Source organism: Gambusia affinis, linkage group LG22 (assembly GCF_019740435.1).
Source record: "Gambusia affinis linkage group LG22, SWU_Gaff_1.0, whole genome shotgun sequence".
NCBI lineage: Eukaryota > Metazoa > Chordata > Actinopteri > Cyprinodontiformes > Poeciliidae > Gambusia > Gambusia affinis.
Window position 1 is genome coordinate 10,555,431 of NC_057889.1, and position 24,038 is coordinate 10,579,468.

At 37.1% G+C, this 24,038-nt stretch overlaps 1 protein-coding gene across 1 annotated transcript in view; it reads left to right on the plus strand.

Moving 5' to 3' along the window:
- Positions 1 to 3,271: 3,271 nt before the first annotated feature.
- Positions 3,272 to 24,038, plus strand: part of mettl24 (methyltransferase like 24) — a 34,692-nt gene continuing 13,925 nt past the window's right edge. Inside the window, exons 1-2 of the mRNA XM_044106106.1 lie at positions 3,272 to 3,855; positions 22,211 to 22,309. Coding sequence (XP_043962041.1) covers positions 3,520 to 3,855; positions 22,211 to 22,309 — 435 coding nt within the window. The 5' untranslated portion in view covers positions 3,272 to 3,519. The remainder of the gene's footprint in view (positions 3,856 to 22,210; positions 22,310 to 24,038) is intronic.

The following is a 24,038-nucleotide window of genomic DNA, read 5'->3' on the forward strand; positions in this document are numbered from 1 at the left end:
AGCATAGCAAATGTATTAATACCCCTCGGACATTTTCTCATTTTCTCAAAATATGTGATCATGAAGACTGCACAACAGTTAGGTCAGGAGTAAAGATGTGGTGAACTCTAAAGTAAAGTTGAATTATAAAACAACAACACTGTGGGCTCGACCTAATCCATCTAAAATGGGAAGATCAGCTTAACTGCAAACCTGTGAAGACATGACTCCTGGAGTGATAGCCCAGACAAGAATAACATTTGCTAGGGGAGCACTTCACTTCTAAGATCATTTAATTATTTTTAGCTACATCCAAAAATACTATTTGTGACAGATATGTGTGTGCATCACTCTGAATACACAACACTTGTGGTGCTGAGGTGATAGCAGCATCATTTTAAAGAATGTTTTTTTCTCAACAAAGAATGGGAGAAAGGATGGAGATGAAGAAAGGGCACTCCTGGAAAAAACCTGTCAGAGGGCTACAAAAGAGTTAAATTAATGCAGATGATCCTCCGAGGTTATGATTGTGCCAAGAGTTAAAAAATGCTTACCTATCCTAAGTTATTCTGCAAAGGAGAATGTCAAAAAGCTGGTGATGACACATTGCTTCTATCTTTGATGGCAGCAAAAGTTGATTTTATAAAACATTAACTTTGGGTTAAAAAGCATTACATTACATTACAAACATAGAGCTTTACAACATTAATGTTGTAACATGAAACAGTGAATGGAAACATACACAGCACTGCAACACTGTATATCACATCTGATACAAAACATCTGGTTCCTCTATTTTTTTTTTCCAGTGACATGTCAGCATGTCATTATGCTGACTTTTGCTGACCTTATTGTGACATTTACCTGTTGTGTTTACATGTTTTCTTTAAAAACAGAACCCATACAGTCAGTACATCCTCCTAAAAATACAGTTTGCAGTTTTTCCAAGTGTCAAAATGAAAGAGACTCAATAAAAATGTTTTTCACTCCTTTTCTGTTATTGTTATTGCAAAAACAATTTTAAAACCATGCACAATATAATTGTCCTTATTCTTCACAATTGTTAGTTTGCTCCATAAAAACCATATAAATCACATTAAAAGATTGTGTATGAAAAATGACAAAATGTTCAAAAGTTAAAGGTGTATAGGCATCAAACCTCTGGAGAAGCTTTACTCATTTTTAACATTTCGTTTTTATGCTTTGCTTACAGAAATGTCCAATGTGTCTGATTGCAGATTGCATCAGCGCATGTACCTCTGTGGGGGTATAGCTCTTTGAACTTGTGCTTGTGGGTGATAACTTGGAGCCCAGCGGAGCGCAAACACTGTCTAACCTTCACCAGGTCCTGTCACAACTGGTTTCTTCCCACTTCGGCAACAGGAGGTTAAAGGATAAACTTCAGACTGTTCATCCAGTTCCCAGTGTGGTCACCAGCTGTGAGGAAGGTTCAACTCTGAGCTGTTTTAGTCAAGCTGATTCCAGTTTATCCTTAGTTACAGAACCTCATGGACGTGCTGCATTTAGATTTTAATTACATGGAAAATTGGGCCTGTTTTCTGGTGTCACTGACACTCATCTTTTTATTTTATTTTATTTTATTTTATTTTATTTACTTTATTTTATTTTATTTTATTTTGCTTTTTCTTTAAACCTTCAATAGAGTTGCCCTACCCTTTCCCTTATTCCTTCAATGCATCATCAGTGTGTCTCACTGAATCCAAGCAGCTATTTGGGTTTTCATCTTTTTTTCAAGTGGCATTAAACGGGAAAAAAAATCAGATGTTTCTCTGTTAGTACAATAGTAGGACAGTCAGACAGTTTATTAATTAAAAACCAACATCTAATTCATCTGAAATAACACTTAACACTTTTTTCAACAAGATGAATGAGTTTATATGACTTCTGTTCTCTGAAGGAGTGAAAGAAAAGAAAAAAAAACAGGCGCAGATGTATTCCACGTGGCAGCAGATTTTGGCTTTACATTTGGAGGAATCACTGGAATATGCGTAACTTGTCTGTCATCACAGAAAACCCCGACTGTGTTCCATAAAAAAAATAAAATAACAGAAACACAGTTTGATGCTCTTCACAGACATTCTGACATTCTCTTTCATCTAAGAGAAAAGGTTATTCTGGAACATTCTTGTACATGTAAACAAATAGGCCTGTAAATGAATATCCAAGTTGCAGCAGATTACGTCCAAATGTGTCACAGTTGATTTCATGTTATCAGTCATTTAAACTGTCAGGATTCCTTCTTGGTGCTTTCATTGTGTCCATCATCTGTTAGCTTTTTGGTTGACCTGCATTGCATTGGACATTTACAAGCTGACGTGATCTCAAAGTTTAATGTATCAGATGAGTAATTATGACCCTGGTTTTGTTGAACATTTTTTTCCACCTCAAGGGGGCAGCAGAGAGCTATTGTGAGATAACGTTCATGATCAAGTTAGTCTGAATTTTTACAGTTTGAGCAAATCAACTTTATTATCAGCACAAATCTGGTTGGATTTCAGTCCAGAAACATAAAATAAATATAATCGACGGAGGTGCTTTCCTCCATCTAAAGCATAATCCTCTATTTTAGTAAGTTCTTAAAAGAAGGGCATTTAAAAAATAGTTACACAAGAAGAGACAGAAGACTTTGTTGCGAATGGTGCTACACAAAACAACAATAATGATATTAATAGATGATGCAACAATAGTAAATACATTGAGATACTTAAAGCTGTAAATTCCATTTTGCTATTACTGCAAAATCAATGCATATTGAATTTCATCTAGGTGGTTGATTACAAAGGTACAAAAATACTTTGAGAAAGTATATTGATAGAAACGCATATAATAATTATGATTAAATGGTTAATTTTCTCTAATTACAAAATCTCAGGGTGACAAAACAAAAACAAACCCATTTTGATGCATTCTTAACCAAACTTACATCTTTGTTTATATTGCTGAAAGAAAACAGTAAACTTGGGAATGAATATAGGAATGTTATGCAATGACGAGCCATCGTGAGTCAACGGGACGACCAACAGAGGACGAGGAAGTCCTGTTTAAAGCTGGAGCTGATTAGCTGGCCCTGCCCATGTCTGGAGTTTTTAAGAAACCCGAGATGAAAAGTGGGGGGGGGGGAGAAACTCCATGAAGGGGGAACACACACACAGAGGTGTGTGTCTGTGTGTGTTTTTATGTGATATTAAACTGACAGGGAGAATAAGACGAGCAAGAAGAGAGGTGTGTGTGTTTGGTAAAAGTGGAGCTTGCAAACTTGAGGAGGGAGGTACCAAAACGTTCAGCAGACTGCACACATGTGCAACAGAATCTGCTTTCAGGAATGCGTCATTAAGATGAACACAGTCCTGCTGGAGAGGATGCATACTTGTGTGTGAGTTTGAGTCTGAACAGAAGTCATCTTGACATGTGAGAGATTCAACAACTCTTTCACAGAGTTCTGAAGAAGGGAATGGAAGATGGGGTAAAAACAGCAAAAAGTAAGCAAAAAGATGGACTAAAGAAAACCAGAAAGACCAGATGGGCATGCGCAGAGAGAAAGTGAACGTGGGATTACTGCTGCGTTTGGCTGTTCTGCTTACAGCACTGTGTTGGTGCATTCACGTTGTTTACCTGGAAACCAGCTGGCAGAGCTCCCCCCCACCCTTGGCTTTGGGACATCCCACCCAGCATGCCCTGAACCAGGACCAACAACCCAGGATGAAACATGGCCCAGTGGACAAGCAGGAGAAAGATTTTGAAAGCAGAACATCTTATCTTCACGCACTCATCAAGGACGGTCAGGTCAGGAAGCAAAACGTGGACAAAGACCAGCTGCTGCCACCATGCTGCCCACCTCTCAATCCTCACAGAAAGGTATGGTCATGATTGCAGTGTGGTTATAATTGTTGTGACCACATTGGATCCTAATTCAGAGTTATCAGTCTAACAAGTGGGTCAGTATGGACCCATTTGCTTCATCTCTGTGAATCACTTGGTAATCCCAAGAAGGCGATGATGAAGAAAGAACAGTCAACAGAATCAATGCATGTTCAATGTTCTCTTAGGAAAGACTCAAGGAAGGGCTTGACAATCTGGCTTTAGTTACTTCAAAGCTCAGTGTTTTTGTTTTTTGTTTTCTGAGAAATGTCTACCGCTTAAACAGGTATGGATTGGCAAGTATGAAGAGCTTTGCACAATTACACTTCTTGAATTTCTTAGCATGATATTGCTGTTCCAAAATAAATTTCAATGTATTTCACTGGCACTTTATGGGTTAGACAGTGAAACGATTGTCATTATGATTTTCCATACTCCCTAAATACATCTGGAAAGTGTGAAGCCTTTGTATTCAACCCTGCTTTTGTATTCAATATTGTTGAGCTTCCTCTTGCTGTAAGTACAGCAGCAAGTCTGCCAGGGGAATTTCTTTACTAGCTTTGAGCAACCAGAGACAATTTTTTTTTCTATTTTTAAAATAGCTCAAACTCAGTTATATTTAGTAGAGAACATCTGAGAAAACCAATTTTCCATTGGATTTAGGTGTGTTGATAAAAATCTTTTTCCAGTCTCTTTATTCCTGTCAAGGGAAAGCAACCCCACAGCATGATGCTGCCCCAGGTATGTCTGTGGTGATGGAGTGTCCAGAAGAATTTTCAACCTCACATAGTAGTTTGCATAAAATTTGAGCACATTCTTCCACATGTTTGGATTATTCCTATGTGGCTTGAGGCAAATTTTAAATCAGTCATACTATGACCTACTTTTATCAATAGGTCTCTTCTTGCCCCTCTTCCAAATAGCCCTGGTTTGTAGAGTTCAGGAATAATAGATGTCCACAGACTCCCCCACCTGTGTTATTGATCTGAGCAAATGTATAAAAGTGTACTGCTTTGCTGCTTCTCTAAATAATACTGCCCTTCCCATGCCTGGCCTATCAACTTCGGTGGACATTTCTTGGTTTTCAATTATATCTTGTATCTCTGTCCATGTTTGAGTGGATCTTATATTTGTCTGTGAGATGTTAAAAGCTCCAAAAATAGTATTTTATAACCTTGTTTTTAATAATTTTATCTCTGACCTTGCTTTTATGCTTTTTGGTCTTCATGATGCTGTTTGTTCACAAGAGTTCTCTGACAAATCTCTTAGTTTGTTAAAAACTGTGAAGGCCCAGGTGGAATCTGTGACTTCTGAAGTCTGTGTTTTTCTCCTCCATTGTATTTAGCGGTGTCATAGTAAAGACGGGTTGAATGAATTACACTCCACAGTGCAATTCATTCACTGTTCTGACTTTATTCTGTGAAAAGTTTGCTAAGCCATGCATCGGTATATTCTTCCTGCTTTACATTGTGAGGATCTGTCTATAAAATTAGTTTCAGTATCATGTCAAAATGTGGAAGACGTCTGAGCATTTCTTGCGAAACAATGCAACTCATACACTGTGTGCATCAGCTACAAGATCCCTTGTAATGATCTGTTAAAATGCAATGTCTTCTGGAGCAAACAGCTCACACACACAAACTTCAGGAGGTTGAACATGATAACTTGTAAGACGCGAACTCCTTTGTTTTTAGTTCCTCTTCATGTCTTTCTCTGTGATTATTTAATCTCCTCATCCATTCATCTTCCTTTGGTTCCCCCGTCCCATTCTCCTTCACACAAGATGCACACTCACTCAAACACACATGGCATACTTGCCCTTGCCTGATCCTGATCTCGCCTCCTTTTATTCCACTTCACTGCTTTTCCTTATTATGTTCTTTAAAGCATCCCCCACCCATTCGAGTTTTGCCTTTTAATCTTTTACAACCTAAATTACCTCGAGACACATGAGCAACAGTGAGTTTTAAATGCCACAAAAATCACTGCAAGGCTATCATGCTGCAATGTGAGAAGAGCACTTGCACGCGCCATCAATAATACAAGAGTGCCATATGCTGGCTTTCTCTGATTCTTAACTCAAATTTTGCCTCAAAAGATGCCTCGGAGGGGCCTCAATAGAAATGCTGTGTTATGTTTTGCTCCTCTTTAAGTGTTTCTTTCTCGCTACTTTCATTTCTCCTTCTCTTTGCTCCCTTTAGGCTCTCATGTTGCAGATCACAGCACCTCTTTTGCTCTGCCATGTTTAGCATTCCCCACTCTCATCCTCTCTCTTGCCTTTTCGAGTCTTGTGTCATGGGAACACAGTTCTCATTTTGTGTCCACTTCTTATTTCTTCAACATTATTTCATGCATTGCAGATAAAATAATAAGCTGCAAAGCAAAGCTGATGTTCTGGAAGGAGGATGGTAGGCATTTAAGCATTGCAATGCAAAGATTTCAATAAATATTGCAGCAAATTTAAAGACAGGCTCTTAATAGTGATTTTTTTTCAGCTGTGTCAATGCAATAGCTAGATAAAAAAAATTTATGGAAAATTCATGTATCTGTCTTGTTCACTGTGGTCTGACTATTTCAGCTGCTAAAACATAAAAAAAGAAGCTGCACCCTACAAATGTCTGTCTATGAGCTGATCTGAGCAAAAAGAACATTTTCTCATAAAAATTGCATAATGTTTTCATGCAAAGAATGTATTATCCTCATATTGAAAAGCAATGTTCCAGATTGATGTGTGGAAGTTGTCATAAAACTATGTTGGCTGCAACTAAAGTTTGATGATAATAGTTTTTGCTACAAATCCACCATCAAAAGAAACTGTATTGAAAACTTAGTTTTGAAACAAGTTCTGTTACTAATCTAACAGAAACTGCTCCAGTGTGAAAAAAAATGTTGCACAACTGGCTTCGATTCCCACAAATTTTAAAGATTCAGCATTGCATATGAGGGAGAGTTGCAAACTTAAAAACCAGTACACAGATAACTCTTTCGATGATAAAGTGTGTGTGTTAAATCAGAAAAGGATGATAAAGATATGACTTTTATGGGAGTTTGGAGGAATTACATTAAAACACATGGACAGTCAAAGCCAGCAAACAGTTTGACATTAAAGCAAGAATCAAACCTTTCTAGTGTAATAAAAGGTTTGATTCTTTCATTACTTTCAAATAAAATCCACCGTGTTTCTTTTAATATGTACATTATTAAATGTACAACTGAATGACAATAAAACCTTTCTATGTCTATGTCTTGTGTAAGGTGACAAAATATTAAGTTCAACAGGGACAAATGCTTTTGCAATAAATACATACATTTATGTAAAAATCCACATAAAATCCAACAATGCTGGCAGAAGAAGTGCAGAAGAATTTGAAGAATTCTTTTACTTAGATACATTGTTTTAAGACAGTTAAATATCTTTCCGTAGCTGTAAAAATCTGCTGAAGTATTGAGGATTAACATACCTATTTAAGTAAATGCATTTAAATATATTGAAAGTAGAGTTATCAGATATGTTATATATTTACTGCAGATGCATAGCTTTTTGACTGACAATACTAATACACATATGTAATAAAAATACAATGTGCAAATGCTTTCCCAAAAACATCAGCAGACCTATACAAAATAGGGCAGGAAAACTCATTTTCAAACTTCCACTCTGGAGCATGTAGCGTTGGAAGATGACAGGACAAGCTGAGCTGACAAATGCTGTCTTCAATAATGATAATGTGTGTGCGTGTGCGTGTGTGTGTGTGTGTGTTTAAAAGAGACTGCTACGGGGTTCGTTTTCGAGAAAAGCAATCTTAAGGAAATCTATTCTCTTAGCTGTCAAACTCCCACATAAATACAAACACGTCTTCTTTAATCATTTACTTCACATGGGCTTTCTTAAACACTGGGGAAAGATGAGAGGGATGACTTGGGACATTATAGACAGACGTGAGATGTGTTGGCCCCAACAGCAGCAACAACAACAGAGAGGAAGGGAGCGGAAAAGACGGCAAAAGAGAAGAGTAGCTCAAGCATACACTGATGACTCAGCCACTGACTTTAATACAGTAATAAACAGAGTGCTGCCCTAACGCTGCAGACACACACAGGCAGATACACGCACACAATATGGTGCCTACACACTCCAATGAATTTCTCCTGGTCTGAATGAAACACTAGCCTGAAAGGAAACAGATGCTGGGTACTTCAAGGGTCACGAGAAGTGACCACATGACATCTTGATTTAAGGGCCTTTGCTTTCCTTATCTGCACTCCTGTCACTTTCTGCCAACAGCAGGTATAGAGATGCATCCTTACCCTCGTTGGATGGGGGAAGTGAGGACCAAAAAAAAAACAAGAGAGGCTGTATTTGCATATAGCCTACATTTAAATGCCTATAGTACTGTTAGGTGGAAACAAATATACAGCTTGATACACGACGCAGACGTAAAGATGAGGAGTAAAATGCTCTAGAAGCTGTGAAGTAGCTGAACAATGATAGATTTTATCGTAAAATAACCAATTAAATTCTTTTTAAAATAACTTCATTTAAATATATTATAAATAAAATAGCCAGACTTTATTAGGAATATGTTGATGTGAGATTATTACTGCCAAAGAACTTGAAGAATAGAGTGGATGACTGTCTTTCTGAGAATAACGTAAAACAAAAATGAACCACATTATCTGATTGAGAGATATACAGTGGATGCGTGTTTCCTTTCAGGTAGAAGGTTTAAGGTTTGAATTCTATAAGGAGTTTCCACGTTCCTGCTGTTCATGTTTATGGGTATTGCAGTATCGTACCATCACAGTCCAAAAATAGTTGTTGGTCCTGTGTGTCTGAGTGTTGCTGTGTGATGGACTGGAAACCTGTCCAGCGTGTCTGCTCTTTCCCAATGAGCACCATAAATAGGCACCAGCCACTCCATGGAACGTCAAAGATCACTAGATACACAAAATAGAGAAGTGGAGCATCTTTTATGGATTTCATCCTGTTTGAGAATGAAACCATTTCTGTTTAATTGAAAACAGAAAATGTATTAGGGTTCCTTTAGTGTCCACACCATGGCGGTCTCTTTTTGGCAAAAGAAAAAAAATGTTCCAAAGTTATCTTAGTAATCAACCAAAAATCCTCTGCAGTCTTCTCTCTGTGCTTAGTTACCTGAATTCTTTGTTCTAAGTTGGAAATGTTTAGACAAACAAATGTTGCAAAGGAAATGACTCATGATTATAAGTGGAGATGAAGATTGGCACAGTGACTGTTGACTGAGTGGAAGTAAAACCAAAGTATACCAACAGAAAAGAGCGACCAATAGCATTAAAATGTGGGATTTAGTCGCTACTCTGCAGCTAGGAGAACTTTTGATGTAATAAATTTAAATAGAAACAGAGAGAGGGATCCGTACCATCTTGGCAGTCCTTTCCTGTGATAATAGAGTGAAAGTAGATGATTTTCTTGGTGATTTCCTGTTATTTTTTAGAGAAGGTGCTGTGTTTTTTTTTCATGATCCAAAGTTGGAGAACTCAGCCATACGTGGAACATATCAGCAGAAGACTAAGAGGTTGCTTCAAATTATTTAATTCTACTGGATTTTGCAAAGTTTTCCTCTTCCATTACATAAAACCGGAGGAAGTATAAATTAAACTATCTCTATCTTTCTGTCATTTATGATTACCCTATTTGATGGGGATTTTCAGTAAATCCAGAAAATTCTCACCTTTATTTACTGTCGTAAATAAGAGAAATGCTTAAGCTCTTCCAGATCTTACTGAAGAGGATTAGGGCCACCGGAAAAAAATAAATAAATAAATAAAAAATTCTGACTTTAAAGTCAGAATTCCTTTTTTTTGGTGGCCCAAATCCTCTTCCGTAAGATCTTCTGTATTTCATCACGTAAAATCTGGCTGCCAGTTGCATCTGCAGTCTGTGCTGAGGCATTCCTTTTTCTCCAAAAACCGTATCCTGGATCAAGCAATGACAACCCCAACTAAAGTATGAACAGCTTCAACACTGACAGCCTCCTGCAGAGCCTCACCTTTGTCTCAGCAGCTCGCCATCCCCTTTCTGCTCATTGGTGGATTTAATTTACATCAGTGGAGCAGACATTCTGAGTCATCAATATCTAAACTTAAGTTTGTATCTAACCCTTGCTAGTATTGCATTTGGAAGTTTTATTCTTTTTCTCATTTGTGTTAGTATTACCCATACACATGGTGCAACATGGCAACTATACCCTTTCAAAACCTTTGAAATTAAACAGATTTTGCAAAGAACTAACAGTTCCTAAAATAGTATACAACATTTTAGTCCCCATGTCAATATAAAGAAAAATACTGTATATTTTATTAGAATAGTGCAGTGGACTTTTGTTTTACATATTTTATTTTATTTACAGCTTCTTCTATGACACTTGGTTCACAATCTATCAATACAAATTTTTTTTATCAATCTTGATTTTCTTCATATAAGAACCTTTGAAATGCATTTGCTGTCATGAGTCTTATCTCACAGAAAAAACACTGCAAGTATGTGGACACTGCAAAGTTTTTTTTTTCCACATGAATTTTTTTCCTTGAAATTTCTCCCAGGTAAGCCAAATGCCATTTGTATGTCAAATGTGCTGAACTTCAAAGACCAATGACGAGCAGTGCAGAGATCAGAAGTATGAAACGAAGTGAAACCATGGATTCTTTAAGACAGCCTTTCCAGATTCTGACATGAAAAATAGTGACAGCCCACTGAAATGATCATGTAGTGATGTAATGAACGAATGTCATTCCATGTCTTAGCTGTGTTTGTAAAGATGGGAGGACACATTTCTGAAAATGATTTCCACTTGCAAAGTTTGAATTATTTTAACTTATGTAAAATAAATCTGTCTTACATCTAAAAGTAAAAAACAATGAGCATTTTAATTAGCAGATTTTCATTATAATCAAGTTTGCATCCCCTTTTCTTTTTGCAGAACTATTGCTAAATGCATATATGTTTTTAACTTTACATCACCATTGCCATTGTGCCAGAGTTCTCCTGAAATAGATTGCCCTGGACTGTGTGTAATAGTCCAGCAGCCATGTGAGCACCTAGTGGAATTTATAAAACAGAAACCCAATGACCATTTCTCCTGGTACTAAAAGAACCAGTAAAGACTGATAGGGGCAAAGAGGGGGCTATTAGAAAGGAATGAGAGATGTTGACTTATCTAATCCCAAAGGTGTGACTGGAGTTAGTTTGCAGACATTATTGTTAACTATGGAACCAGGGAGTCACAAGAAATTAGTGGTTTAGAATCCAAACATGTCGCTTGGGTCGAACTCCCCCTCCCTGCTCTGAAATGACATGCTAACTACAGTGCTTGCTACCGTTAAACTGTTAGGCTGTGCTTTTTTCCCTGCTTTTAAGATAAATTTAATTCTCATTCTCTGTTGTTTTTCTTGTTTTGTTTTCTGTAAGCTACATGCCAAAACTGTTGTGCCTGTGAAAATTCTTCTCGAGTTATAGATAAGCTCTTGCATGACGGACTGTAAACATCTTTGCACCTTGCTCAATTTAACAGTAACTCTAATCTCTGAAAGAAAGAAAAGAAATATCTGGTATGTTTTTTTGGAGAAATGTGCAGCAGGTGATTGGGAAAGGTATGTTTCTCTCATCAGCAAAAAAGCATAAATAAACAGGGTTGCAAAGTTTAAATCTTGGAAAAGAGGATTTTTTTTTTTCAGTCTGAACTCTTTAAGGGAGATCATGTGTGGCTCTTTAAGAATGGCATTAACCAAAGCTTATTGGGTTAGCAGTGTGTATATTTTTATGAGACAAAATAACCTAATAAAATACAAATGTTGTTTTGTTAATTAGTTAAATATAGCAATTGTCAAGTCAGCACCTAACTGTTGTAAGCCTAACCAAATTGTGATTTAAATAGGGTTTTTATGTTAAAACCACTTCAGGTCACTTAACTGAAAATTCTAAGTGGGCTAAAATTTCTCCACAACAATTAGAAAGAGTGATTGTGAGTTATTGCAGACACTTCATGGCAGATGTTGCCGCAAATTAACCAATGAATCCAATAATTGGCACAACCAATTATTGGTTTTATTGGGAAAAATATTTTTTCACAAAGGGCTCTTTTTTGTCTATCTGAGGTTTTAAAAAAACTTTTAGCTTCAACAAACTGGGGTTAAATCCCCAACTACAACCAACTAAATAACAAATATGCATCTTGTTAGGGATTAACTATGTTTTCCCATAGTGATCCACAACTTTAATTTTAACTTCGTTGCTATATGTTTACTCAATTTTTATTGACCAAGAGATGATCAGAAAAGAATTTGAGCCAAGTTATGGGGGCTGGAGCACAAAGAAAGCTTTCAGTTAATCAATTAATCTCTCTCTCTCTTTCTGCAAGGCTTACAGAAATAGCTCAGAGTGACATCTTGAGGCTAAGCATGATTTTCTTCATTTCACCATGATTAAAATCATGCTTAGCCTTTCACAATTTTTCTATTGTGAAAGGTTACAATAGAAAAATTGTAACCTTTTTATTATTGCTAATCACAATGGGAAAACAAATGGCTTTGTGTCCACATTAAGGAACAGTAGGTTTATTATGTATGCTAGCTGCTAAGACATAAACTGAAAGTAGGAGGGAAAGGTCCAGAGTCCAGATTGCACAATGCTCCCTTCAGACATTTTTGCCTTGTCTGAAACATTCCTGAAAGGTCTGGGCCTCTTTCTCCCTTCATATGAAAGAGGACATTGACATTTGGAGGCCTCAGTTCCTCTCATAACAAATATAATGGTAATTAAAAAAAAAAAAACAAAAAAAAAACATACAAAGCATCACTTCCTCCTCTAAGTCATTATGTCAGGAAAACAGGATTTTATTTTTGAAACAGTCTGCATTCATTGGTGTTTGACTTACATCAAGAAAGATTTCCCTTCAAATAATCTTAAAGCCATTAAACTACTGCAATTGTTTTGTTATTTCAGGCATTCGAACATTAAAATGTTCTGCTCTTGCAGGACATGATGGCTACTGCTTTTACAATTTAAAACTTCTATGCTTTTTAAAATATCTAACTATTTATAACCACTCTTCTGTGAATAAGCTGTGAAATCACACAAACACCTGGTTTTCTTTGAAGACTAACAACTGTACCTTATTTTCAGCTTGAAACACTCAGCATAGTTTGCTGATTTTATTACAAAGTTTAAGTTTCATTAAGTTTTCTTTGTCTAATCCTATTTTTCCCTAGTAAAGGTTCATGTCATCACCCACTCTACCTAATTTTGACAGTTTTTGAGATCGTTCCTAATCAATCAAAAAAATGTATGCAAAAACATTCCATTATTCACAACCAAAGCACTGAACTCATCATGGGTCCCTCCCATAAGTCCCTGCAGCACAACCACTTCATATTTCTCGGACTGCACTCAAGAAAACAATTCTGCCCAGAATACCCATCAAAAACAAGCTGCGAAAATGCACAAACCCAATCTGTAAAACCAGAATGATGTAATTTTGTTCTTGCAGCTCTTGGGGATAGAGAGCAAAAACAGGCTTGCCAAGCTCCTATAGTTCAGCTTTCTGCCTTTAACTTTTTCTAACAACAGCTAGCCAAAAAAATACTCATGGTCATATATGCTCTACCCTCCAAATGCACTAACGTGTTCCATGGGGAATGATTTGCAATGGCCTTCACTAAATCTGGATTGAGATTAAAGAGACTCCGCCAGTGTATTTTAATTACTTCACAGCGATGTAAAAGACGGATTATCGGGCATCTCATTAAGTGAATCAATTCTTGATCTCAAAAGAGAGATAATGTAAAGTTTGAAAGCTGAGTTATCCAAGCTGCACAAAAGCAAATGAAGAAGTACTAATACTGCATGACCAATATAACATTGTATCTGATTCAGAAAGGTGATGGTAAAGGGTGGTGGTGGTAATATAGTGGTAAGCTAGTATCCCTCCGCGAGTAGTTGTAGTATTTTAGAGTAGTTAGCCACTCTAAAACAAGAAAGTCAAAAAAGCAAGTCCAATGGCACAATTCTAGATGGATAAAACTCACAGTAGCATGACAGCATGAGAAACCTGATTTTATTAATTAGCTACAGACACACAGCTCATACAAACAGTATTGTATTTTATTATAAAAGACATCAAAGCGAGGCAGCCCAACAAGCTTAATAAATACATGATTAAAATAAAACAGACAGGCAAGAGTAACTGATGAAGACGTTTTCAATTAAATCTGTTTGGTCTATTTTTGAAAACAAATGAGATGTTTCTAATCTACATCCTATATGTGCTGCCTTTATGTAATCAGATTGACAGTAAGTAATCTGAGACTAATTGACATATGGCAGAAAATCCCCAGCTGAGTGCTGTTAGAGATACCACAGCTTGACACTAAGTACACCAAAGAAAACATTTTCTCATATAATGACTTATTGAACACCACTGCTGCCGCTTTCAGTTTTTGTTTGATATTGCTGCAATAATCCTTGTAAAAATGCAAGACATATTATGAAGAAAAAAAAAAGTGGATGCAGTAACAAAATGAGTCATGCGTTGACTTTACATGCCTCCTTTGGTCTGTCCGTCTGACTGTCAGTCTGTGACATGATCTCTGTTTTCAGCTCCTTTTCAGGAAGTAAGAGTCAGATGGTGCTCAGCGTGCTCCCTCTGCTCTTCCCAACAAGGCATCAAAGACAGATCTCATAGCTGGCATATTTTCCAGGAAGCCGAACAAACACTTGAGTAGAAAGCTTTGCACAGAGGGATGCACAGTGGTAACAATAAGACCCCCATCTGTCTCAAGAGATGCTGGCCAAGTAGGCCCGACTCATAACAGATCCGATGAGGGCAGAACAGCTTTTTAATAGCTGCTTGTTTCATCTTTACCATAGTTTTGCAACTGGCATGGTAGCATTCAATTCAATGCTGTGATGATTAGCATCTCATGTCTCTGATTGTATATAATTAGATACATGTCTAAGTACATGGGACATATATATATATATATATATATATATATATATATATATATATATATATATATATATATATATATATATATATATATATATATAAGCGTGTCTATGAGCATAATGTCAATACTATGAACTGAACTATGCTTTGAAGGCAGAAGCTACCGTAGAGATTTAAGATGATGCAAAAGCATGGACTAGCTTCAATTGAATATACTTGAATGTACCAGCGTAAAGGTGTGTGTTTAGTGAGCAGGTGGCTTTATTATTGTTATCTTCATTTTGTCTAGGAAAACAGATCTGGGTATAACATCAAATACATTCTGTTGCCGGTTATAGAAACATTGGGATCACTGAGATCTAAATGTATTTTTTGTGCTGATGCTAACTGCAACACAAAATGACAAACAACAAACAAAGATTGTACTGTCCTAACAGAATCAGAAAACATTTATTCCTGCAGCTTTGACAAACTTTCATACATGTGTATGTAAGTCATATTGGAAACTTATCTCAAGGTTGCTAGGGGATCTTCATCTTTCCATTTGTCAAAATAATAAGGAATAGTGTCCAAAAAAAGTCTCGTGAGTCTGAAGCAATAGCTCATTGGATTTTTTAACTGATATCTTCTAAGTTTCTGTAGAATCTGTCTCAGCTGCAATGAAAACAGTAGTTTCCATGTAAACAGGAACAGCAAGCAAGAGTTACGTTTCAGAATATAGATATTTTTATAGTTTTTAATAAAAGCACCACACATGTCAGTATTTTATTTTTTAAATGGAAGGGGGGATTCCAGCTCTGGTAAAAATTAATGATGAACTATGATTAAATTATCGATAAGACAGAGGTGGATTGAATTAAAACAGTGCTCCTACATAATTTTTCTTCTTGTCACTTTCCATTTCAGTTTTAATTTAATCCAATGGAAAATATTTTTTGTCAGTTAGCCTTGTTTCCTTTTTAACCTACAGTAGTCTTGTTTCAATGAAGCAAGACTAAATGACAAAAAAATGCTCATGCTGGCCCTAACCCCGCATTATTTAGCTGAGATCTTTTCAGTTGTGACATTTTTCAAGGTCTCTCTTTTACATAAACTCTCTGTGTGTATGTTAGTCGATCGCAAGAAGAGAAGCAGCAGTTGCTGCACATGGACAGTCTCTTTCTCCTCCAACCACACATCCATGCCTCTAACTATACAAATATTTTCTTTCCCATCTAGTCTGAATTTCATTCACTTCTTCAGCTCTTCACAATCTTTCTGTTCTTTTGAGATTAATGTTTTCAGGATTACTGTCTTTAATACGGAAAAAAGATCATCATAATCCCCTGATTTAATTCTCTTACATCCCATGAGCTCTTCAACTCAATGAGAGACAGTGAGCTGGAATAGGCTGATGAGTCAGGCCTGCATGACGTTGCACAATGCAGAATCATATTTGGTTTGACAGCCAGGCTCTAAATCACCTAAATGAGTCAAAAACATGATCTCAGAAGGCTGATATTTTACTCATTTTTTATGTATATACATGAACGAGAATGTTAAAAGTTCAGAGCTGCCTACAGTGCTGACAACTCAGAGCTTTTACTGGCTATCATTAAAAAAATAATTGAGAAAAAAATATATAGTATATATTATGCTGTATATTATGATTAATAAGCATCTTTCAGTTCAGCTTGAGAGTCAATAATCATAGTTTTTCCCACTGCAGCTTTCTTCCTCTCTGATACATTTCTGTGTAATAATTAGGGTTCTGTTGCTTCCCACCACAACATTTCAGAAGCAAAAACGTTTTTTCTTCTAATTTTACATTTACACTCTGAGGTCGCAGGTGGGAGAGTAGTTGGAGAGTGGACAGGTAAGTTCAGGTGTTGAGGAGAACAGGGGAGCGAGCCAAATGTCAGCTGGGAAATCCAGGAACGGTTTATGGTTAGACTGTAGAGACGAGGAAGGGCCTCAGGCAACCAGTGGGTAACTGTCCATGGCATCACGAGGGAGGTAATCCAAAGCCAGGTCTAGGGTTTCTCAGGGAGACTTCCAAGGCATCACGAGGAATCACCTGAGAGAAAAAGGTAACAAGAATCGATAACTAGCTGATCTTCTAAGGAGAAAACACAGAGAGCTAACTCAGGGGGCTCAGAGTACCATCACTGGCAAACACTCCGGCGCTGGAGAACCCGCCGCCCGCTCCTCTTATGTTAGCGATGATGTTGCCGATTGGGAACCACCCTCCAACAGACCGCAACCTCATGCCTCCTCAAACTCCAGCACCCAACATTACCAAATAATAACAAGCATTAAAAACAGGTTCTTCTAGCATTGAAAATCTTTCAGCTAATGGGAATATCTTAGGCATTAACATTCTCTCAGAAACCTTTTATGGTTTTAACAGAAGCTAGTTATGTGTAAAAAATTACTTCATAATTTGCTCAGCCTCTTGAACAGATGTCTTCCTATATGCCTAGTATGAGTCAGAGAGGCATTTGCTCTAAACAGACTGTGAGAGGGCCAAAAGACACTCCTTTGATGATTAAGGTTACAGACCGCTGTCCTGACAGCGCAGGTTGGCCATGTTTCACAAAAGCATCTGGACAGTGATGGGAACATAGAAGTGCCAAAAACAAGCAGGGGTTCTGAGCCCTCCCTCTTTCTGGCTCTGAACCATTTCACAGAGCAGATTTGGCAGGACTGATGTGGCAGCGCTCCCTGTCTATTCTTACCAGCCTGCTAAACTCAACTCACCTGTGGCTTGATTCGGCACATAATTTGACACAATGATAGAAATTTGTTTACGCAAGCATAGATTTTGTCCCTTCAATTTTGCTGATCCTACATTAACTTTACACAAGGGCTTTTTTCATTGGCAAAAGTCCAAAACCAGCAACAGAAATCATTCTGTTCACAGAATTTCTGCATTCATCTCGGTGTTGTTTATTTTTAGCCCCACCTCTCACCTTTCTCTCTCCTTTTTTCAGTCGCCTGCTACGTTGAGGCAAACAGTACTGTCTTGTTTTATCCAGCATTCTCATGTTCACTCATCCGTCCTTCTGTCTTTGGGGAATTATTCATGCTTGGCCTAGCTTCTCACACCTTTTGCACACCCAGGCTCTAAGGCACACATCCAAAAACAGCTTCATCCAAACAAGCAAATTGAGCAGAAGGCCAGATTCCATGTTTATTTAATGTTTAACACGCAAGTTTTCTAATTACACAGTATTATAAAAGTAACACTGACCAGTGAAATTATATTTTATTGAAATGTTTTAACATATAAATATAAATAAATATATAAATATAATAAGTACTGCCAAAAAAGCTGTAACTGTAGATAAATACAGCATTAGTCCAATAAAAGAGGTTTTTCACGCCAACCACTTACCAAAAGGTAAAGACCAAACTGCACCACTCCAAAACATACAAAAACTTTTATGAACAACACTTTCTCAAAAATAAGATAAAACAGAAGACATAAATACAACAATAGGACGAATCACACAGAAAAGGTAAGTGCTGAAGACCTCAACAATATTTACAGCCCAATATTATGGTTTTTATTTGCAGAACAATCATAAACATAAATCATACATCATTTTTCTCCTACTTCTCAGCCATGCTGTATATTGGGTTGGTCTGTCACATTTTTTCATTGGGAAAGTCCTACAGTGATTACTTTCTCTGATTAATGTTCTCAAGATGGCACATAGTTTTTTTTTTGGTCGTCATAGTTACCATACCCCTAAAGTTCAATTTATCACCACCATCTCAGTTGATATTTAAGATGTTTCCTTTCCTCTGAATTTGTTCTGAATGGCTCACTACACATCCTTTGACATATGTCTTCCTGAAATGTTTAATTTGAGCATTCTCAGCTTTTTAATATCAAATTAAACCTGTAAATGTTTTTGGTTTCAAGCAAACAAACTGTGCAAAACACGTTTGACAATTTTGCTTCTTGGTATTCCATTTCCCCTGCCACTTATGTGTAATTTGTGTTCGATGTGCAAAGGTTTTCTACCTTGGTTGATTCGTAATTGTAATTATTTAGGGCATTTAACTCCAACATAATAGAATTAGCACAGCTCAGATCACACCTTGGTGCATTTGTTATTAACACTGCTCATTAACACTGTCATTCTAGAGGTGCTGATGACTTGTTGTTGCTTGAAAGAACTTGGAGTCTTATTGCAAATCTCATAACAGCTCACCGATGATTATTCAGTCCATAAAAGCTCATAATCATTCATTGTTTAATACATGCCTGGACAAAAATATAATCTAATAAGCCCTTAAGAATGGGAAGTACGTAATAGTTTTGCAGTTGAATAAATATAGGATCAGATTTTCAAATATTGAAGCCTGTATAGAATATTTGCTTTGGTTGAATCGTTGGCTTAATATGACTGATACAGTGCAAAACTGCTTTCAAGTATTTCCTGCAAGCAAAAACAGATCAGAAAATCTCATTGTCCTTTTCTCGTCCATACCTACTGAACTGTGTCTTACCCCATATTCCAACCTCGCACAGAGTCATTTGTCCCAGAAAGCAGCCCTCTGATCAGTTCCATCCTTGTACTCCAGTGATGTATAGGATCTGACAGCTAAGCAGTCCAGGTAGGACTCAGATGAAAAGGGCAGCTCAGAATTGGAGAGGCCTGGGAGCTTTCTGCATTCCCAGAAAGCAGACAGGTGGATGTTATTTGTCTACCTATGCATGAACTCTCCATTTGTATAACTGCTCTGTCTTTACGACTGTCTCTTTGTAGCAATTCTGTTTGGAACCAATTGTTCACATCCCGTGTTTTTCAAAGGGATTATTTATCAGCGTCAACTTTATCAGACAGATATCAGATATTTTTTGCAGTTGGAATTGAAATTTTACAGAAAAGATGAATTGTTGTCTAGGCTTCAGTGACTGGAGGACTTCTGTTGGAATAAATGATCATCAAAATCATTCCATCCATCAGTTTTTTTCGTAAACCCTGTAAATAATTTGCACAATCTTGTTTTCACAATCATGTCTGTTTTTTCCTCTTTTCTGCAGAACACAGCAGGTGCCAGGTGGTTAAATAAAAGCAGAATTTAGAAAGAACAAACAAAGTTATTTTGCTGAAGTGAGCAAAATAACTTTGCGTACTGCGTTGAGAGTAGCAGTACTCAAAAAAAAAATACACACAAAAAAGTACAACCTGCAGGTTTTTATAACAAATGTGATACTTGGTATGTACTTAGATCTACATAACCTGAGTTTATGTATACTTAGGTGAGGCATTAAATAAAAAGAATAATTAGAACAGGGAATAGGGGGAAGAAACAGGGTAAAATAACAGGGTATAACAGGAGAATCTAGCAAAGAGAGAATCCACAGTGTTTAAGTATGGGGAGAGTGAATGAGGAACAATGGACCTGGGCTGATTGGCTAACTGACTGCAGGTGTGAGGGGCGAGAGCGAGACAGAGAGAGAGAGAAAGAGAAAGTGAAGTGGGTGAGGGAGAGTACACAAGGGACTAAGAAATAAATCTAACACTTAAGAATGAGTATCTATAAGGAATATAGTTAAACTAAAGCACAAGGAAAAACTAGACACAAGAAAAAATAAATTGGAATTGCTAAGGATGAAGCGAACTAAAGAAAAAAAAATAAAAAAAAATAATGAAACTAGAATCAAATCAAACTATAAAACAACCTTACATCCTAACACTTATAATGTACTCAACAGTCCAGTTGTGTGGAAATTTTTTCCATTCATAATAGATATTCATAAAAGATGTCAGCAACTTTTGCTCAATTAGATTTGTATAAAAATGGTTCATATACAGTAATTTTTTTCCCCAAAAAATTTATTACTGTGTCTTTGTTCAGGTAATGACACACAATTTCTGCATAAGCTGAAAAGGAAAGATGTTTAATAAATAAAGAAGCATAAAAGGCAATGGATAAAATGCAGATAGGGAGGGAGACACGACAAGTGGCATGAGTTCAGAAATGTGACAGTCTGGAGATCAGCTTAAGACTAAATGCCGGAAAGCCGAATGGCTGCAAAGGTTCTGCAGCCATTAATTCTTTAGTAGCTGAGGCTGTGCCCTGGCAGATTCCAGATCAGCACCACTGGAGGAAGAAATGATATGGGGCTGTCAGATAATTTATCAGCAGAAAGCACAGGGTTTTGGTGCATTCAAGGTGATTACAGATTAAAGTGTCATGGCTTTTAATGCACCTTTGTGCTTTGAATGAAAAGCAAAAAAGGCACCTCAACTGAATTCCCAGCAGACGATTATTTATCTCACCAGGTAGTAAGGGGCCTTAGAAGATGCTGACCAGAACTAAACAAACACAAATAACATGACAGACATATCTCTAGGATGATCATTTCAAAGCATTTATATAAAACAGTAGAACATTTTAGTTGGGCTGCAGTATCTAAACATCACTTTTGGAGAAAGGAGGAAGTCTGCAACAGTAAAATCAGACATGATAATTTATACCGCTGCTGCTAATGCAACCTTGGCACATGAAAATGATTGCGCAAGCAACTAATACATCATAACTCGCTCCTTCTCTTATAGTATATTCACTGGTTCACAGCCTTTGCTTTAATCATAAACAGACACATTACAGTAGAAATACTGTAATGTGTATTTCTACACATTACCTGCTTTGAAGGCTTCTTCATGGCCTTCAAAGCAGGCCATGAAGAAGATCGCTACTAGTTCTCTGGAATGTGATAACTGCAGCATCAAGCTGCATCAGGTCTTCCCAGAGAGAGTTTTCCTAGAACTTCTGTTAATCTGTTAAACTCCTAACCAGGCGCATCATTTTCAGTAAACTTGCAAACTACCTAAATACACAGCAAACCTGGGGGGAAAATAGTTGCCAGAGGCTTCAAAAGACTTAAGACTGAGCAATTACTCTAAACATACAGGCAGAGCCTCACTTTTTATATTCCTTTAAATGACTAGTATCACTTTCCTTTCACTTTCCGGTTATACACCACCCTTTTGTTTGTCTGTCACCTGTAATCACAAAATGTACTTTGAAGTTTGTGGTTATAATCTGAAAAAAAAAAATTTTAAATTTCAGACTGAAGACTGTAAGCTCATAGAAATGCCCTGTATCATTTTAGTAAAATAACATCGGTAGCAAAAGGTGAGAGTTTGTCACTTTAGTACATGCAGTTACACGTCCTCTCAGAGTACATTATGACCCAGTTCTATCAGTGGATATGCACAAGTGGGTTATGATACCTGAAATAATCAAGCTCTACCCCTACCCTTGCAGTGAATTTCTTGAGCGTGCCCCACTTATAAGTTATGTAATCATATTTTTTCTCCCTTTTTTCCCCACACATTGTATGTTTGTGTTTTTACCTACAGGCTTTGCGTTGGCATATAAATCTCCAGCCTTGGGCCAGTGAGCACCACTCTCTGGAGGATGAAGCTAAAAGGTTCCTCAGCTACATCACAACCCCACAGGTGAATCATTGGTTGAAGAATTACTGTTGCCTAAAATAATTTTCTGTTGGATGAAGCAGTTCTTATTTTTCATGTACACGTGATTCTCTAGTCATAGCAGCAATTAACAGCTAGAGACACTCTTATCCTTTTTTGTTGAATTCAAGAAGACTGCTTATAAAATAAAGGCTTCTTAATGAGGAGATCCAGCTTTATCCTGCTGAATTCTTTCTATTGTTCAATCTTATTTAGAGGTACTAATGCTGCTCAATCCACTGCTACCCATCTCAGTGATGAGTTTATCAAAAATACATACCACCCTTCTGTCAAAAAATTAATTAAACAATTCTAACATCCCTAACCCATCGATGATCACGCCTTACATTATAGAGATCACACTCTCTTTATAATGTATTTTATGTTACTAAAATGTGTTACTAAAGTAAAATAAATGTTCTATAATATCCTTATATTGAATGGATCTCTGTGTTGTGGTATTTATCTTTTAAAATTAAAATAAAAAAAAACAAACGTCCTTTGGAAGGAAAAAAATGAAAACCTGCAAGAATCTGTTTCCAACTTGTCAGGGAAGTTCCCACGAGGTCGACAGTAACACTAAAAGAGCTTCAAGAAATTCTGTCTAACAACAATGGTTGTCTTCTCCATGAAATAACAATCTCCTACCCTCTCCATATATCTGGAACAAGGTGCATGGTTTCAAGGCAGGTGTGCTAAAACCATAGCTAAAACCTTGTGGGGTAATGTACCATGGCCTGATGAAACCAAATCTGATCCATTGAGTCACCTGAAGAAGACTAAAAACTGGGGATTATGTTAATGCTGAGAGCATATGTGGTTTTCAGAAACACAAAATGGCAGCTTTGATTTTAGTTATTTACTAACACAATTATTTGAATGCAACATTAGTGCCAAAGGAGAAACAGGTCATATAATTAATATCAGAACAAGGTTGTACCTCTCAGGCTACAGTTAAGTGACACATAAATCTCTTCTATATGCAGCTCAGCTATTTGTCTTGCTCAGTCGTACACTGTAATTCATTACTCTATTGATTACAACATAGATGGATCTCACAGCACCTCTATTCAGACCAAATCAATGAGATGCTGTAGTTTGTTTTTTTCTTCTATATCAGTATTAATTACAGCAAATCGATAGAGATGTTCTGCATCATGATTAAAAAGAAATTCTGTGGGCCTGTGGCACTGAGAGATAATTTTCTCTTTGTTCTCACCCCAAACCCATTTGAAGACTTGTGTTTTCATCACCCAAAACTAAATTTGGCATTTTCACTTTAATGAATTTGTCTTGGAGATAAATTGGAATCTTATCTGTGCCTCTTTTGTAAGGCAGCAGGAACAAAGAGAGTCTGAGTCCAAATTACTAAGAATCATCACTTTACATGTTCAACAAAGTACAGATTCGGCTTTTGTGTGTGTGAGTGGGTGCTTTTTGGTTATTTGCATGCGGGGAAAGCAAGAGAAAATGGCGAGACGAAGGAGGAAGATAGCTTGTTTTGTGGGAAGCCGTGAAAGGGAACTGTCCCTCACTGACAGTGACAGATGAGGGTGGAAGCAGTCTATGCGGGAATCCTCTGCCTCCTCAGCTGTAATGCTGACTGACACAATGTCTGGTGGAGCTGCTACTCTGAGAGATGGCCTGCAACACATCTGTCCAATCAATAGCAATCAGCAGCATCTAAGCAGGCACTGGGAAACACAGAAGAGAA